The sequence below is a fragment of the Sorex araneus genome, chromosome 3, assembly GCF_027595985.1.
Source record: "Sorex araneus isolate mSorAra2 chromosome 3, mSorAra2.pri, whole genome shotgun sequence".
Classification (NCBI taxonomy): Eukaryota; Metazoa; Chordata; class Mammalia; order Eulipotyphla; family Soricidae; genus Sorex; species Sorex araneus.
The window spans coordinates 98,867,568-98,885,484 of NC_073304.1; the positions used below are offsets into that span (position 1 = coordinate 98,867,568).

General features: G+C 58.2%; 1 protein-coding gene across 2 annotated transcripts; it reads right to left on the reverse strand.

Moving 5' to 3' along the window:
* Positions 1 to 618: 618 nt before the first annotated feature.
* LMAN1L (lectin, mannose binding 1 like) lies at positions 619 to 14,728 on the reverse strand. Of its 2 annotated transcripts, none has more exons than XM_004611845.2 (13): positions 14,548 to 14,728; positions 10,919 to 11,073; positions 10,728 to 10,835; positions 10,583 to 10,641; positions 8,898 to 8,997; positions 8,235 to 8,355; positions 7,394 to 7,449; positions 6,813 to 6,945; positions 6,040 to 6,194; positions 4,420 to 4,487; positions 2,653 to 2,776; positions 1,937 to 2,064; positions 619 to 905 (listed from the first exon to the last, which is right to left on the reverse strand). In XM_004611845.2, the coding sequence occupies exons 1-13, from the start codon at positions 14,726 to 14,728 to the stop codon at positions 776 to 778; spliced, it is 1,518 nt and encodes a 505-aa protein (XP_004611902.2). In that variant the 3' UTR covers positions 619 to 775. The 2 variants fall into 2 exon arrangements, with proteins under 2 accessions (XP_004611902.2, XP_054987023.1); XM_055131048.1 differs by lacking the exon at positions 14,548 to 14,728 and adding an exon at positions 13,349 to 13,477.
* Between the last annotated feature and the right edge of the window lie 3,189 nt (positions 14,729 to 17,917).

The window sequence follows — 17,917 nt, forward strand, 5'->3', positions numbered from 1 at the left end:
GCGGGGCACAATCTAGCCCTGGGCCCTACCCACGTCCCTTGCCCCCACTGCAGCTGCCCAGAGAGCATGGCGCTGGGGGTCGGGTGGGAGACAGAGAGGGGCGACTCTGTGATGACTGCTAGGTCTGGGTCACATGCCGGGCTCAGCTGACCTGGAGAGCCTCAGGGAGTGAGGAGGGAGGGAACTGTCCATGGTGACGCCAGCTGTTGCCGGCCTGGCTCGAGGCGCCGGTCCTTGTACTGTGTGGATTTGGGAGCAGTTAGGCAGGGTTTTGTTTATTTGTATTTGATTGGGGGTGTAGGGGGAGTAGGAGGGGTTGGGGCATACCTGGCAGTATTCAGGGCTTACTCCTGGCTCTGTACTCAGGGATCACTCCTGGAGGGTTTGGGGGCCCATATGGGATGCTGGGGATAGAACCTGGGTCAGGCTCATGCAAGGCAAACGTCCTTCCCGCTTTGTCTCTCTGGCTCCCTCTTCCTCTGGCCTTCCGGCTTGAGGGGGGTGTCTCTGCTCCTTTGGGTCTCCTTGCTGGTTGGAGCCTGCCCCTGGGTTCCTGTACCAAGGAGGTGGAAGAATTGAGTTAAGGTAAAATGAGAAAGTAAGCAAGTCTACCGAAGCTGGGGTGAGAAATACCCTTTAATACAATGGAAGCACCCTAGAAGCTAAGGAGCTAGGGTGGGAGATGGGCGCCCACAAGAGCAGGGCACTGGCCAGGCCCTTCCCCCCAGCCCTTCCTGGTGGCGGGAAGCAGATCTTCGTTCAGGGCTCTGATGGGTCATGCATGCGCGCTGGAAGGGGGCGGCTGCCTCCTCAGCATCCCCAGAGCCTTAGGAATTCGAGGTGCAGGACTCAGCGGAAGTCGGCCCGAGGACAGATACTCTCGAAGGCTCTCATCCAGCTCCTGCCTGCTGCCCGAGGAGAGAAGAAGGTTACCTGGGCTTCTCCCTCCTGTGCGCTTAAGATCTGGTTCCCACACTCACTGGCCCATAGCCTCCCCTGCTCTGGAAACTTCTGTGGCTTCTTTGGCCTGCCATGGTTTCTCCCTGGCATTCAAAGTTCCATGGTCCCACTGACCCAGCCTGTGGTTACCTTTGAACTCCTGCGTCACCCCCACTCCTGTCCTGTTATCATTTTCATCTTTTTTTTTTGGCTTTTTGGGTCACACCTGGCGATGCACAGGGGTTACTCCTGTTTCTACACTCAGGAATTACTCCTGGCGGTGCTCAGGGGACCATATGGGATGCTGGGATTCGAACCCGGGTCGGCCGTGTGCAAGGCAAACGCCCTACCCACTGTGCTATTGCTCCAGCCCCATCATTTCCATCTTGTACCTCGGCTACAGTACAAGATGCATTCCCCTTTCTTAATCTCTGTATTTTGGGGGTGCCAGGAATCAAATCCAGGCTTTACAATGCAAGTCAACTGCTCTACCGATGAGCCGTCTCCCTGGCCCCACTCTGCTTTTATTTCTCTTATTGTGAAGGGAGATTGGGCTGTACCCATCTTACTCCTGGCCTTGTGCTCAGGGATCACTCCTGGAAGGGCTTAGGGAGCCCTATAGGGTGCCAGGGATTGAACCTCGGTCTGCTGCACACAAGGTCAGTGGCCTACTCATTGTGCCATCTCTCTGTCCCTCCATCTGCTTTAAAGCTTATCACACTCTGCCCCTCCTCTTAAGCCACCAAGACCACGTTGATTCATCTTGTCTTGAAACTCCACTGACACAGACCACACAGCTCATTTCTGAGACCCTCAGTGCACCCAAACACCAAAGCCATAAATTAAGTCTAGCCTCGGCTATGCTGTTTGCCAACAGTGATTCAGGCTAGACCTCCTCCGTCCCATGGCCTGGGTGCCCCTGCGTGCAGAGGGATGCCTGTGGCCCAGAGCAGGCACTGTGGGGGGAAGTGCAGGAGAACGGTCTGGGAAGACGCACCTGAAGTTCAGGTAGCAGAAGAAGCCCGCCGTCTGGACAAGCAGAAAGAGCAGGAAGCCGCCGGGTCGGAGGCACAGGGAGGACCCTGGGGGTCGGCCTGCTGGCCGGGCGTCCTTGGCTGATGCTTTCTGAAACATGGGACGTTCAAATATCCTGAGTCAGCTTCAGACCACAGCAGGGAGGGGAGCTGGACCCTGGGCCTGTGCAGGCTGTTCCCCTGTCCCAGGCGGGGGGCTGCAGCCCCACTCTCCCTCTGGGCAATGAGGGGAGCAGAGGCCCCAGCCCCTCCCAGCTTGCCCAGTTCCCACAACTCTTTGTGGGAGGAGCTGGAAAGTCCTGGGGCCTGGGACTGCATGGGGTGAAGTTTCTAGGTAAAGGCAGTACGGAGCAAAAGATTGGGTGTTCTGGAGGGCAAGGGGAGGGGCAGATGGGGGAGCAGGGACACAGACACCCAATCCAGGGAGACCCTGGGCAGAGCCCACTCCCGATTTCCATCAGGTCATTGAGGGTGGGACTGTGGGGTCTCTGGCTCTTAGTGCTGAGAGTCGGAGGGGCAGGGAGGAGGGAGCTGGTTCCACCTACAGGTGTCAGCATGCACACAGACCCCTGGGGAGGGCGAGCCTGAAGAGGCCCGGGGCAACGGAAGTGCTGAGAGAAGGGGACTGGGCCCCAAGAGAGGGACCCCATGTTGCTGCCGCCCTTCCTTCCTGCCTTACCACCTGTCCCCGCAGGTCTTTCTGCAGGAGGCTCAGCGTCTGTGCCAGCTCCAGGAAGTGATGCTTGGTGCCCACAGGCAGGTAGAAGACCTGGGCCCTCGAGGCCATGAGAGCAGCTGCATCCCTGTGGGGGCCGAAAACCAATGGTGACAGCTTCCTAACTATCCACTCTCCCCTGACCATGTCCCATAACCTTTCCCGAAAAGTCCTTGAGTGGGGGAGGAAGAAACCCCTCTGGAGGCCGTTCTTTTGTTTATTTTTGGGGAAGATCACACCCAATTGTGCTCAGGGTTCATCCCTGGTGAATCTTGAGAGATCTTGTGGTATGTCAGGGATAGAACCCAGGTCAGGGGCTGGGGAGACAGTACGTACAGCAGTTAAGGCGCTTGCCTTGCTCGCACCTGACCTGGGTTCCCGTACAGTTCAGCAACACATAAGGTTCCCCGGATCCCATATGGTCCCCTGAGCACTGCCGGAGTAATTCCTGAGTGCAGAGTCAGGAGTAATCCCCAAGCATCACCAGGTGTGACCCCAAAACAAAACAAAACAATACAATAAAAAGAACCTGGGTCAGTGGCATGCAAGGCACCTTAGCTGAGGTACTTCCTCTCTGACCCTGGGGCTGGTCTTATGACCCAAACCTTCTTCCTGGATCCTGAGACTGCTCAGCCCAGACAAAGGTCACCTAACGCTGAGTGTCTAGCTTACACTCAGGCTCTCTGGGCCCTGCCTCAGCCCCTTGGGATTCAACTCCTCTCTACCCGCATCTTCCCACCCTCAGACGACTAGATGCAGACTGGGGTCTGCCAGGACACCCCATGTCCAGCCTCCAGACTGAAGCCTCCCTCCCCCATGGCATCAGGCTGACCCCAGGCCCCAGGGCTGTCTGGGTTGCTCCCAGGACTGAGCTAGAGGTACTGGGAAGCTGGATTTGGCACAGTGAAAGTGGGGACTGTCTGCTCCTTCTGGGCCTGACCCTAGGTGCCCTCCGCAAGCCTCCTGGAACATGTCTTCAGGTGCTGTCCCCATAGCCAGGATGCCATTGGCCAACCTCCCTGGGGAGCAAGTGGTAGATGGGGGCTAGCCTGAGGGACCTTGTTCAGGGACACTGGTTTTTAAACTAGGACTTTCAAAAATCAAACAAAAACCAGAAAAACAGGGCAGGAGTGATAGTACAGATAGGGTGCCTGCCTGGCACGCAGTTGACCTGAGCTTGATCCCAGGCATCCCATAATGTTCCCCGAGTTCTTCCAGGAGTGATCCCTGAGTGCAGAGCTAGGAATAAGCTCTGAGCACCATTGGTGTGGCAAAAAAACCAAAAACCAAAACTCAGCACATCATCATCATCATCATCATCATCATCAAAACAGGGGCCTGAGAGATGGCTCAAAGGACGATGGCTCAAAGGACCAAGTGAGCAGGGTTTGCTTGCAGGAGCCCTGGTTTGGAGCCTCAGCACCTTCAGGTTCCCCAAGCATCATCAGGAAGACCCTCTGATATCAAAACTGGTAGTAGCCCCTGGTCATTGCTGGATGTGGCTCCCAAACAAAACAAACAAGAAAAGAAAAAAGAAAACTAGGGCTTTCAAAACCTATTGTTGAGTCCATTTCGATATTGGCAACTCTGCAAGTTTCAGTCTGCCCAGCACCCCCGCCCCCTCCATTGGGTGCACGCGGAGGAAAGGGGCGGGGCTTCGCTCGGAGAAGCCAATGGGTAGAGAGGGTCGGCTCTTCCCTTTCCCTGGGGCCCCGCCCCCTGTGTGCTTACCGCATCTCCCCCAGTGCCTGGAGCAGGGTCCGCTGACCTTGGAGCAGGGCATCGACCTTGGCAGAGTCCTGGAGGAGCACAGCGTCTTGCCCAGAGTTCTTGTTAGAGCCTGCCTTCCACACAGCCACAGCAGCCGTCCTGGTGGCAGACGGCTCCCTGGCTCCCTCGTTATTTGGAGGTTTCCTTTTTTTCAGTACGCAGGTGGGGTGGGGGGGCTAGCAGGAAATGGGGAGGACCCCCGAATCCGAGAACCAGGTGTGCTGAGTACAAGGCAAGCGCTATCTCTCCAGCACAGACCCGACTTTCCTTTTTGTTGTTTTTTGAGTCACACCCAGCTGTGTTCGGGGATTACTCCTGGCTCTGTACTTCGGGATCACTCTTGGCAGGGATATGGGGTGCTGGGGATTGAACCTGGGTCAGTTGTGTGCAACGCAAGTGTCCTACCTGCTGTACTATAGTTCCAGCCCCAGAGCCGTCTTTATTTATTTATTTTGGTTTGGGGGTTACACACTGCAAGCTCAGGGATTACTCCTGGCTCTGCACTCAGGAGTTACACTCAGTTACTCTTGGAGGTGCTTGAAGGACCATATAGGGTGCGGGGGATGAAACCTGGGTGGCTGCATGCAAGGCAAAGTGCTCTAACACTGTACTATCACTCTGGTCACCCAGAGCCAACTTTTTTTTTTTTTGCTTTTTGGGTCGTACCCAGCGCTGCACAGGGGTTACTCCTGGCTCTACACTCAGGAATTACCCCTGGCGGTGCTCGGGGGACCATATGGGATGCTGGGAATTGAACCCGGGTTGGCCGTGTGCAAGGCAAATACCCTACCTGCTGTGCTATCACTCCAGCCCCAAGAGCCAACTTTTTAAGGGTGCTTACAGCCCACCTACTCAGCGGTGACCCAAGTCCCACTCCTTTCCAAATACGATTCTGTGCCAGGAGGCAGTGGCCAGCTCTCACCCCTCTGTGCACCTCCTGCAGGCACAGTCCAAGTGGGGCCAGTGCTTGGGTTTCTGACAGGAGAGAGATGGAGAGAATAGCAGCTGGAGTCTGGCGGGAAGCACCCAGGGCTTGGAGACTGATCCCGGATTTTTCCTCAGCACCCCAGCTTCACTCCCGGCTGGCAGGGTCCAGAGCACACAGGAGCAACTGGCCCTCTGCCCAGCAGCCAGCATCTTGCCTGCATTTCAGTCTTGGCCTGGGGCTGACCTCTCAGGGCCAGGACACCCTATGGGTGAAGCCAGCCGGGCAGCGGAGCTGAAATGAGGATCCGGGTGCATCTGAGCATGATGCGAGCTGCAAGTGAACTGCATCACATGTGGTGCGACATGCAAATTAGCACTCTGGCTATTTCTGTCCCTGGCCTGCAGATTCAAATATCTCCTTCCTCCCTCCAGAGCTCCAGCTGCCTGCTCGCTGTATCCTCGCTCTGCTGAGCTCCCTGTGCCCTGCGGCCTTTCACCCTTGCCCTATTTTCTCTCTCACACTGGGAGAGACCAAAGACAAGACAAGATCTGCTCCTCTCTCTGCACACAGGGGCCCACTGGTGCCTTAAGGACCAGTGCCCCGGGGCCTCTCCATGCCTCAGGCTGGGCTCGGGATGCCCTGGAGTCACTCACCCAGACTCCCTCAGGCCTGACCTGACCTGGGGACCCCAGCGGCTGCTTCCATTCTCTGCCCGCCTGGGCCAGCTGGCTCGAGAGACCCTGGAGAGTTTGCAGGATGCGGCCGTGTCTGCGGATCGTGTCCTCCAGGCTGAAGGATCGTTCTTCCCCTGGGAAGAGGCAGCGCTGGGTGGGCACAGGCAGCCCGCTCAGTGGTGTAGGGTTCTCCAGAGCCACCGTTTGAGAAGGGGGGCTCCTTGGAGAGGGATGGGGAAGGGGTCACCCAAAAGGCCCAACTTCTGCCTTCCAGACTCTGCCCTGGAGGGCGGGAGACGGCTCGGAGGGTTGCAGGGCATGCCAGGCAAGCAGGACCCCACATCTTTGTTCCTGACTCCCTACCACCCTATTTAGGGGACCTGGTGGCCCCCTAAATACCCCAACATTTTCTTATTTGGGGGTAACCCAGCAGGCAGAGTTTACTCCTGGCTCTGCACTCAGCAGTCACTCCTGGCAGTGCTCGGGGGACACTGTGGGGTACCAAGCATCAAACCTGGGTCAGCCGCACGCAAGGCAAGCATCTTACCTGCTGTATTCTCTCCAGCACCCCCTGCCCCAAAGATTTTTCCCTGGGAATATGTGTCTGGGGGAGGGGACAGAATAGAGCACCCGGAACCCAGGGCCTGCTTGGCTCATCCTCCTCAGGCTTCCTTCTCCCCTGGGTAAAGGAACTGGGGTCACTAGGCAGGGGGACCCTGTGCCACCTGGCTAGGTCCCTGTCCCTGCCCTACCCTCATCCTGGCCTTGGAAGTTCTGGTTTGGACTCATGTCCTCCTCATTGTCCAGGGATAGCCTTGTCCGCAATTCTTTCAGCTGCTTCTCCAGCCGGAGCTGCTCCTTCTCCAGGAACGGCTGGGGGGCAGCCTGGGGGAGGAGACAGTATATGAAGGGGCTGGAGATCCAATGCCTTCCTATAACCCGGCATCGCTGATTTTGAGCCCCATCCATTCCCCGAGCTAACCCCACCCCCTAACCCCCACTCCCAGCCCGCAGCCAGGCACATGGCTGCCTCTGGTTCCCTCAGCTCAGCCTCCAGCCCGGCCCACCTGCCCAGAGCCCCACCCCAGCAGCAACTCTGCTGTTTCGGCCTCATCCCTTCCAGCCACCCCCTAGCACCTCTGTGCTCCCTCAGCTCCCAGGCAGCCCAAGAGGTCCTTGAGGGGGTTTGGCTCTGGGTCACCTTTGGCCCAAGGCCTTAGCTGAGTGGGTTCCAAGCAGGGCGTGGGGGGCAGGAGCAGAAGCATCTAGGGGAGAGAAGGGGTCTGGGCAGTCTCCCCCAGGACCCTCAGGGTCGGCCCAGGGCAGGCCTCACCTCTGGGCCCGGCTCACTCAGACTGAAGGTCAAGAAGGAGAGGACATCGTGGTCATCTGCAAAGGGACGCAGAGAAGAGGGGAGGTTTCTGCCCGACACCCTGCCCTCAGCCATTTAGCCCCATCCCCCAGGCTCTAGGATGTCCAGGAAGAACTGGTCACTTTGGGCAGTCTGACGCTTGTCTTGCCCGCTTCGCTGGAAAGGCGTGAGGGTGAGACTAGCAGAGGAGTGGACTGTGAGATAGATCATGTGGCAGCCATGAGAGCTGAGGCAGAGGCAGGCGGAAGCAACTGCAGCCCGACTCTGCCCAGGTGAGTCTCTTCTTGGGAAACCTTCAGACTCCCAGTCACATGCATGGCAAGTACCTAATCTTCTGTACACCCCTTTGTTCCCTTGGTACCCCCTGCCTTCAATTCTTAGAGTGTGTACAAACTGGTTCATTCGACGCTACTCCTCGGTCCTTTTTTATTTTTATTTTTTAATTTGGTGTGTGTGTGTGGGGGGAAGCATACCCAGAGTGCTCAGAGCTCAGCATTCACTCTCAAGTGTGTTGCAGGGCCCTGTGATGCAGTGGATTGAATGTAGGTCTCTGCGTTACGTACATATGCACTCGATCCACTGAACTATCTGGGCTCTGATTTTGGAGGAGCAATGGGGTGTAGTTAGGTTTAGTGAGGACTGTGGCTTTCACAGCGCCATCTGGTGGTGCTTAGAGTGTCATGCAGTGCTGGGGATGGAAACTGGGTCCTCACGCATGCGAGGCGAGTGCTCCAGCCTTTTGAAGCCATCTCCCCCTCCCAGTTCCTCTGACCTTACCCTTAACCAGAGGGAAGGCCCTCACCTGCTAGGGTGCCAGTGGCAGCAGAGACCCCAAAGAAACCTCCAGGCGCCAAAAGCAGGGGCCCCACATTGGCGCAGACCTCCTCTGGGTCACTGGGCGTGAGACCGCTGTTCAAAGACACCTGGAGGACACAGACAGACCAAGGCCTTCGTGGTGGGACAGGGGGTGTGCCTGCCTGACCCAGTGGCTCTGCAAATCCTAAAGGAGCACAGATAGCCCTAGAGCTGGGAGTTGAAGGAGGTGAGGGCCTGAAGCCCTGATCTTAGGTTAGACCTCCAAAGTAAGAGTTCGGGGCAACTAAGGCTCTGGGAGGGCGGAGACTTCAGTGGGCGGGCGTGTCTTCCGCGAGTCTGTGGGCGGAGCGTGATAGTAGGGGCACGTGAGTGGGCGGCGCTTATGTAGGGGCGTGTCCATGGGAGGGGCGTATATGTGGACAGGGAATGATTAGGGGCATATCTGTGGGCGGGGCACGATTAGGGGTTGTCTGTGGGCGGGGCATATGTTTGTAGGGGCGTGTCTGGGAAGGGTGTGTCTGCCAGGCTTGCTGCGCGTTATCCAAAGCCAGAGCCTGTTAGGGTCCTGGGAAATGCAATTCTAGTTCCAAGTCCTGGGACCTGCATTCCCTCCCCCCAGGGGAGCTGCAAAAGCAGGGGGGCTACTCACACGCAGTCTCTGCCCCCAGTAGGTGATCCGAGCTCTGAAGGGGTATGGCCGGTTCCGGAAGTCCCTGTGGCAGGAGCCCAGCACCCGGCTGGCTCCCTCCCTGTGGGCACTTGGGACTCAGCCAGGCCATGCACAGGGCTGTTGTGCCCGTCGCCAGTGCCCCTGCCTCCCCCGCTTCCCCCGCTGGGTGACCTGGTAGGGGACGTGTCCCTCTGGTCTACCTAGGGTTCCCGTAGAAAAGAGGGAGGAGCAAGCCCTGACTGGCAGGCAGGGTGCTGGGACGAGGGTCACTCAAGGGGCCCAAAGGCTGCTCTGTGACTCTCTGGGGCCGAGAGCTGGACCAGCTGTGTCTCAGTCTCAGAGGCCCATCACCCACCTCCCTCCCTCCACTCCCCTCCCTCCCTGAAGCCCCACATCTCCCGTGCCTGGGGAACCCTGTTCTTTCCTCTCCCTCTGCCAGCCCAGAAGGCAGTGGGCAGACTTGAGAGAGAGAAAGTAAAGGGGACATTGGGCCAAGGCAGTAGAACCTGCTTGCCTCCGCATCCCTATGGGACAGGCTCTCCACAGGGGAGGCACTGTGAGGGGCTGGGGGTCCCGAGTTTCTCAGGCCAAAGGATCACAGAGTGACCATCAGAGTGGCCACATCACTGCCACTTTTGGCAGTCACCCAGGCGCTGGCTCTGGCCTCAGGCCCATCCCCTCACTTGCTCCTAGATTTCCCTTTTATATTTGCCCCCCTTTTTTTTCCGGTTCTGTTTTGAGGCCACACCCGGCAATGCTCAGGGTCCTGGCAGTGCACGGGTATGGCGTGAGATGCCGGGGATCAAACCCAGGTCAGCTTTGTGGAAGGCAGAAGTCCCTCAGCTGTTCTCTTGCTCTGGCCCAGTCTTTAAAATGCAGAGGATGATGGACATGAGCTCATGCCCTTGTTACGAGGCTCGCTCACACTCTGCCTGTTGACCGCCCCACGCCTGGCACCCAGTCAGCTCCGCTCCATAAATGCCAGCAATTACTCTAATTGTTATGAGCTCAGACAGGTTTGCAGAGAGACAACAACCAAGTGGGCTGACGACTGGGGGCGGGCTGAGAGGGCAGGGCCGCCACGTGGCACAGGGAGGAAAGGTGCGGGCAGGCTGGCAGCTCCACTGTGTGACAGCAGGCAAAGACCTCCCCGCACTGGGCCTCAATATCTTCCTCTCATACGTCCCTTCTCGAGTGTTGGGGATCAGATGGGCCACGGTGTGTGGAAAATCCCCACCCTGCCCTACCCTGCTATATTTCTTTATTTGCTTATCTGTTTTTTGGGTCACACACACCTGGCTCTGCACTCAGGAATTACCCCTGGTAGTGCTCGGGGGACCATGTGGGATGCTGGGAATCGAACCCGGGTCGGCTGCATGCAAGGCAAACGCCCTCCCCACTGTGCTATCCTTCCAGCCCCTCTGCTTTGTTTAAACCCCGTCCCCTCCTACCCTGCCCCCAGTACTGGGGCTGCTGCATTGAATGAATTGAAGACTCCAAGGGCTGGTTCCCAGGGAGAGACCCCAAACTCAGGACCTGCCCGAGAAAGTACAGGCAGGAGGGGGGGTCTCAAGTATAGCCCAGGAGATCGTCTTTGTGATGGGGGGGTGCTGAGTCCCTCCTGGCCCCGGGGTTTGGGCAGAGTGGTCCCAACAAACCCTTACCGGGGTGGCTCAGAGGCGCTGGGTCGGTCACCCACCAGCACGTGGATGGCAGGGCTGCTCTGTAGGGGTGACAGTGCTGTGAACCGGGGGCGCAGGGGGCACAGGGGGCACAGAGGAGGGGGTTGGGCACGAGTGCACCACTCACCAGGGCATCCCCTGCCGAGGAGTCAAGGAGGATCCCAACGCCGTCCAGTGGGTCAGGTCCCCCCAGCACAGAGCTTCCCGGACCCCGGTCCTGGGTGTACCACACAGCCTGCGGGCACCGGCGGCTCAGTCAGGGCTCCTGGTGTGGAACCCCGGCTCACGCGCCCTCGGCCAGGCGTGGGGGACACTCACCATGCCCTGGGCTCCCCGGCGCCCCGGCCCGGTCACTCGCACCTGCACCTCCACTTCCCAGGCAGAGAAGAGGGCAGGCTCCTTGCTCCACACAGCTCCACTTTGGTTCCGCAGAGAGGGGGCCAGCCGCACCTCCGCCAGGCCTGGGATGGCATCTGCAGGTGGCAAGCTCAGGACCTGGGCCCACCCTCCCCTACACCCCGAGTTTTCTCCCCCTGCAGGGGTCTGGGCTCTGGGGGACACATCAAGGTCTACTTTTGCATTTTATTATTAATTTTTTGTTTTGGAACCACATTCAGCTGTGCTCAGGGGCTTGCTTCTAGTTCTTTGCTCAGTGGGACTTGGGGGAGCATATGGGGTACCAAGGATAGAACCTGGGTCTGCTGCCTGCAAGGCAAGTGCCATAATCCCTGGGCTGTCTCTGGCCCAAGCCTGCCTTTGAGGGACAAGCAACTGCTCTGAAATGAGAATCCAGAGAAGAATAGAAGCTGGAGGACCAGAGAGAGAGTCCAGGGGTAAGGCGCTTACCCGCGTGCCGCCAACCCTGGTTTGAATCCCTGGCACCACATATGGTCATCTGAGCACCACCAGGGGTCACTCCTGAGCACAGTCACCCTGAGCACCATGGGGTGTGGCCCCCAAACAAACAAAAACAAGGAAGGAAAAAGAACCGGAGTTGAAACCCCGTTTCAACTGGGGTCTCTGCCCAGAGCCTCACAATAGTCTGAGTTTTACAGATGGGTACACTGAGGCTTAGGAAGGTGAAGGAGCTGAGCAGACGGGAGCCCGGCGCCTCCAGCTGATCTCAGAGCACCAGCTTTTCTACCAGGGCGGGTGTTTGTGCGTCTCTGTTTGAGGAGCAGGCTCGGGACAGTGGGAATGTGGAGTGTCACTCAGTGGGGTCCCACAGGCTGGGGCTTCCTGCTGGAGCCACCAACAGTGTTGTGGGAAGAGGAAAGGAGAGACGGGTGGGGGTGCAGGCTGGGAGCAGAGCAAGGAACACCACAGGTTGGGGAACAGAAAGGAAGGAAGAAAGGGAAGAGAAACTGAGGCAGGCCTGGCAGGAACCAGGGGGAGGGAGCCCTAGCTCAGGGCCTCTGCACCCTCCAACCTGCCAGCCTGGCACTTGGTCCAGAGCCCAGTCCCTGCCAGGACTTCCTGGTGACAGCTAATCCTGCCCTGTTTGCTCGGCAAGGCCCAGCCTGGGGCAGGGGTCTCAGTCACTGTACACCTGTTTTCTTTCTTTCTCCTTTGGGGGGTGGGGTGAGGTGGTGAGCCACACCCTGCGACGGTCAGGGCTCTGCACTCAGGAGTCACTCCTGGCGGTATTTGGGGAACCATATGAGGTGCCGAGGATCGAAGCCAGGTTGGTTCCTTGCAAGGCCAGTGCCCTCCCGGTTCTACTATTGCTCTGGCCCCCAGCCACCATACATCTGAAGCGACTTACTGGCAGCAGGAAGTGACTCTGGGCTGCAACACTTTGGCTAGTTCAGGGAGAACCTCGCTGTGGACTAGGGGCTCTTTGAATGGACTCAGCCCTGTGTCTGGGCTGGACACAGAGGGGCCTGGGTGGGACCTGATAAAAGGACCGGTGAAGAGCAGAGCGATAGTACAGCAGGGATGTTGCTTGCCTTGTGCACAGGGCACTTGCCTTGACTGACCTGGGTCTGATCCCCGGCATCCCATACGGTCCCCTGTGCACTGCCAGGAGCAATTCCTGAGTGCAGAGCCAGGAGTAACTCCTGAGAATCTCCTTCCCCGGGTGTGGCCCCCAAACAAAACAAAACAAAAACATTAACAATAAAGATGAATGAGTGAGTGGATCGTGGATGGAGACAGCACACAGACCACTCCTGGTGGTCCTGGAGAAGGGAGGGCACAAGGCAGCGAGGAACAGCCCTTGTGTCCCCGCTGTCCCCACAGAGCCGGTCGCCAGAGTCTCATCTCAAAGAGCCCCGGTTCTGGCTTCAGTCACGCATGGTGCCCTCTGAGCACTTCCCTCTCATCTGCCCTGCCGTGTCTGGTCCTCTGCTTTCTTCTTTCAGCTCGGGTGGCTGGGAAGCTGGGACCCAGGCCCTGGCCCAGCTCCCTCCCACCACGTGTGTCCCTGGATTTGGCCTGGAACAGACCAACGTGCTGCATGGCACCCAAGAATCTTTGGAAACTAAACTTCACGCAGCACAGGATATATCCCTTCTCACACAAAGCATATTCCTGGACTCATTCCATATCCTGACCCTGACCATAACCCATGTTCAGACTCTGGGTTTCATTCCCAATGGCCACGTCCTCCTCCCCTAACTCAGCCCATCCTGCAGGGGTGTCACTGATGGACCCTGAGCATGACCATGCTGGCCTCCCAAAATAAAGTAGAGGGAAGGGCGCCTGCCTTGTATGCAGCTGACACCAGTTTGATCCCCAGCAACTTACAAGGTCCCCAAGCACTGCCAAGGTTGGGGCCGAAGCAATAGTACAGCAGGGAGGGCGTTTTCCTTGCATGCGGCTGACCAGGATTTGATCCCTGGTATCCCATATGGTCTCCTGAGCACCACCAGGAGTAATTCCTGAGTGTAGAGCCAGGAGCATAGCTTGGTGTGACCCAAAGAGCCAAAACAACAACAAAAAACAAGAACAAAAACAAAAACAGCAGCACTGCTACAAGTGAGTGTAGAGCCAGGACTAAGCCCTAAGCACAGATGATTATGGCCCCCCAAAATACAAACAAGCAAAAACAAAACCAATAATAAAATAGAAACGCATTTTAAAAAATCATTTTGGGGCTGGAGTGATAGTACAGAGGGTAGGGCATTTGCCTTGCACGCGGCCGACCCAGGTTCGATTCCCAGCAACCCAGGTGGTCCCCCAAGCACCACCAGGAGTAATTCCTGAGTGCAGAGCCAGGAGTAGCCCCATGCATTGCCAGGTGTGACCCAAAAAGGAAAAAAATCATTTTGGAACAAGGACCCATAGCAGACGGCCAGTCTGGGTGAGGAGGTCTTCGCTCACATGCTGAGATGTGCTGCCTCCTGCCTGGCACCGAGAAGGCAGGGCCCCCTCCTCCCAGACAGCTGCTTGGGAGGACACCTTGCTCCGGGCAGCCCCGCTGTTTCTCATGGACGCTTCCAAGTCCACCTGCTTGGAGTCAGGAGAGTGGGCATTTGTGCTCGTAACAAGTGCCTGGATTCTCTGTGTGTGCGTGTGAGTCTTCACAGGCAGGGAAAGCGGGGGAAGGAATCCCAGGCAGAAAGGAATGAGGGGCTGGAGACATAGTCAGCAGGCAGGGAGGCAGGGCGTCTGCCTTGCACTCGGCCCACCCAGGTGTGATCCCCAGCATCCCATATGGTCCCCAGAGTACCACCAGGAGTGATTCCTGAGTGCAGAGCCAGGAGTCACCCCTGAGGAGCCCCCAAAACATAATTTGAAAAAACAACTTAATTTTAAAAAAGAAGGAGAGAAAAAAAAAGAGCTAGGCTGGTGGCAATGGCACGTGGGGGTAAAACTCACATAAGCTGCCAGGCTCCTGCTGGCCCCTGGCCTGGTCCCCTCCTGGGTGCTGGCTGGTGCTGGAAGGTCCATTGCCCCAGTCCCAGCACCCAGCACCCCTCTGATCCTCTGAGAGGTCCTCTCACCTCCATGATGGCTCCAAAAGGGTATTCCAGCGCCCGGCGATGCCAGCTGGGGGTCTTTGAAGCTGAACTTGTACTCAAACCTTCGATGGGGAGGATGGGCCCCCTCAGGGCTGTGGGGCAGCAGGAGCAGGAGGAGGAGAAGGCAGAGCAAAGGGCTGGGGTCCCCCACAGCCAGCGGCATGGTGAAGGGATCTGGTGTTGGGTCCCAGGTGGCTCGGGAGCTGTATGGCCTGGGAGGGGCCGTGGGTGGAGGGTGGGGAGGAGCTGGGGAGCAGCCAGGAGCTGGCTCTGGGCACTGTCCTCTCCCTCCCTGCCCTGCACACACATCCTGTTCTCCCCTACCCTGGCCTCACCTCCACGTGTGCATCTGTGCCTGCATTTGTGCCTGCATGTGTGCCTGTGTATGCATGCATGTGTGCATGTGTGCGTGCCTGCATGTGTGCTTGTGTGTCCACACAAGTGTACTTGTGCACGTGTGCCTGTGGGTGCACATGTGTATGCATATGCATGCAGACGTGCATGTGCGCACACGTGCACATGTGTATGTGGCACATGCATGTGTGCCCATGTGTGTGCACAGATATGAGTGTGTGCCAATGCATGCGTGTGTGTGCATGTGTGTGCACTGCAGATTCTGAATCTAAGAACAGCCTGCTCCCTGTCCCATCTCTCCACCTACAGCAGTGTCTGTGGGGGCTCAGGGGTCCCAGGACAGACCCTGACGATCCATCCCACCCAGACAAGCCTTGGCATCCTGCTTACTTCCTGCACCCGGCAGCCTGCTCTGCACCCCACTCACCCCCAGGAGTGCTTTGCTCTCCAAGTCTCAAACACTTCTGCGCCAAGAGCCTGGTTTCCTCCATGCATCACTCTTCTGAGAGACAGAACAGGAGGCTGGAGCAGTGGTTCAGCAGGGAGGCACTTGCCTTGCATATGGCTGACATGGGTTTGGCACCTTAAGCCCCATCGGGAGTGATCCCTGAGCGCAGAGCCAGGAGTAAGCCCTGAGCCCAGATGGTATGCTCCCCCGCACACACACCCGAAAGAAAAAAAAAAAAGACCAGAACAAATCAGTGATGGGCGGATCTTGTGGGCTTGCTTGGAGCCTAATATTTACTAACCAACTGGAAAGAAAGGGAAGTGATTGGGGAATTTTTCTTTATTTTGGGGCCACACCCAGTGGTGCTCAGGTGCCAGGGATTGAACCTGGGACCGCCATATGCCAGGCAAGTGCCTTTCCCCTGTACAATCTCCCTGGCTCCTTCACTGTCCTGTGTAAATTTCCAGCAGGCTTAAGTTACTGCAGCTCTACAAGTTAATTGACATCAAGGGCATAAATGGAAACTTTTAGGAAGTGCCAAGTAAAAAACCACCTAACTTCCTTTCTTAAGGCTAATCCTGCCGCCACCTCCTGCTCACTGTGGGGAGGTGAGTCTCCCCCTCCCCTCCCCCGGGTCTCCATCCTCCCAGCTCCTGGCCTGCCACTCCAGGAAGGCCCCACAGTGACCTCTGTCCTCCAGTGGCCGTTTCCCAGCCTGCTCTCCGTGACCTCCAGTACTACTGCCCTTCTGCCCTGCCCCTGGGGCTCCTTGCTCCTCCGGGCTGGTCTGGGACTCGGGCCCTTGACCTCTGCCTCCCAGAGCCTCTGCCGGCCTTCCTTCCCTCTTCAGGGCTCAGGCCTGTGCTTGCCCTGCTGGGCCCCTGCTGGGCCCCTGGCCCCTGAGCTCCACCTCGGCAGCTTCTCCGCAGCCCGCAGGCGTGAGTGAAGGGTCTAAAGCTGCTTGGGTAACTGACCACACACCCGAAGCAAACTCTGAAAGGCTTCGGCATCTCGTCTTCCGGGGCTCAGGGCTCAGGGCAGCCCCTACACCAGTTCTGCATCTAATGCTCTCCAGCTCAGGCAGCCCCAGCCCCCCGACTCTCGTCAGCAACCAGTCACTCTCCTACAGTCTCCCCAATTCTTTTTTTTTTTTCTTTTTGGGTCACACCCGGCGATGGACAAGGGTTACTCCTGGCTTTGCACTCAGGAATTACTCCTGGCAGTGCTCAGGGGACCATATGGGATGCTGGGAATCGAACCCGGGTCGGCCGCGTGCAAGGCAAACACCCCACCCTCTGTGCTATCGCTCCAGCCCCAGACTCCCCGATTCTTGCCGCTCTCTACAGCCTCTGTCTTGCCCTCTGTGCCCTGGGAACGACTGTGTCTCTCTCCAAGCGTTGTGGGAGCGTTCCGTGAGATAGCAGCTCTGCGGTGCCGAGAGCAGGGCCGGCGGAAAGCCCAGGGAAGCGGCCGATCTTACTCTCCACAGCGCCCGGCAACGAACAGCTCCTGCTTGGCTTAGCTGCCGCCCCCACCAGCCCCATTTCAATCTGTCTCCGCTCTGGTCTTTTTTGTTTTGGGGGCCACACCTAGCTGTGCCTGGGGAATTGCTCCTGGCAGTGCTGGGGACCAAACTAGACTGCGTGCAGGGCAAGGGACTCACCCGCCACACGGCCTCTCTGGCCCCCGCCCCACCTCTGGCCAGCTGGTGCCTTCCCTTTGCCAGGAAGACCCTTGCCCCCTGCCTGCCCCAGTGTCTGGGAAGCTGCTCTGCCCGCCGTCCGCTGTCTCACTGGCTTTGGGCTGGCAGGTGGGGGTGAGGTGCTCCTGCCTTCCGGGCACCCACTTGAGTCCTGGCTGGGTTCCGCATCAGTCTGAGCGCACTTGAAGGTAGGAACCTTTTTGTCTAAGCATGATGGGCCTGTGGCCTGCCCTGAGAGGAGGCAAGGACGGCAGAAATGGGGAAAACCAAGGCCACGCCTCTACCAAGTGAGAGGGTGAAGGAAAATGGGGGTGTGGAGGCCTGTGCACTCCCAGGAGCAAAGGGTCTGCCTCTTCACCCGTTCCCGTTGTCACGTTGCCCCAGGGAGCCTGCTGGGACCTCCTGCCGAGGGGTACCCTGGTGGCTTTCTGCACCAGACCTGGCGGCACCGGCCCGTGAGAGCTGGTCTCCAGAGGTCCCCAGCCGCATTCAGTAGCAGGGAGGACGCATGGCACGCTGCCATCAGCTCCCTGAGCAGGCTGCATGCTTGCCTGCACACCGCTGACCTGGGTTCGACACCCCACATCCCATAAGGTCCCCGGAGCCCCGGCAGGAGTGATCCCTGAGTTCCGAGCCAGTAACAACTCGCTGGATGTGGCCCCTAAACCGGGGGGGTGGGAGACTCGCCCCTGTGCTCTGGACCCCAGCCGCCCTTCCCTGCCTCCCCCTCCCCTCCGCTCTCTCAGGCCTCCAGCTGTCAGCAGATAATCCTCCCGCACGCTCTTCTCTCTCGTGCTGCAGTGCCGCCACTGCACCCCTGTACCTCCCGCTCCCCAGACCCTCGGACG

Coding starts and splice junctions, on each gene's coding strand:
- LMAN1L (XM_004611845.2), bottom strand. CDS start 14,728: ATGCCGCTGGCTGTGGGGGACCCCAGCCCTTTGCTCTGCCTTCTCCTC. Junction 11,074..14,547: donor CTTTTGGAGCCATCATGGAG/GTGAGAGGACCT, acceptor TGCCACCTGCAG/ATGCCATCCCAGGCCTGGCG. Junction 6,195..6,812: donor CTTCCAAGGCCAGGATGAGG/GTAGGGCAGGGA, acceptor GCCTCTTCCCAG/GGGAAGAACGATCCTTCAGC.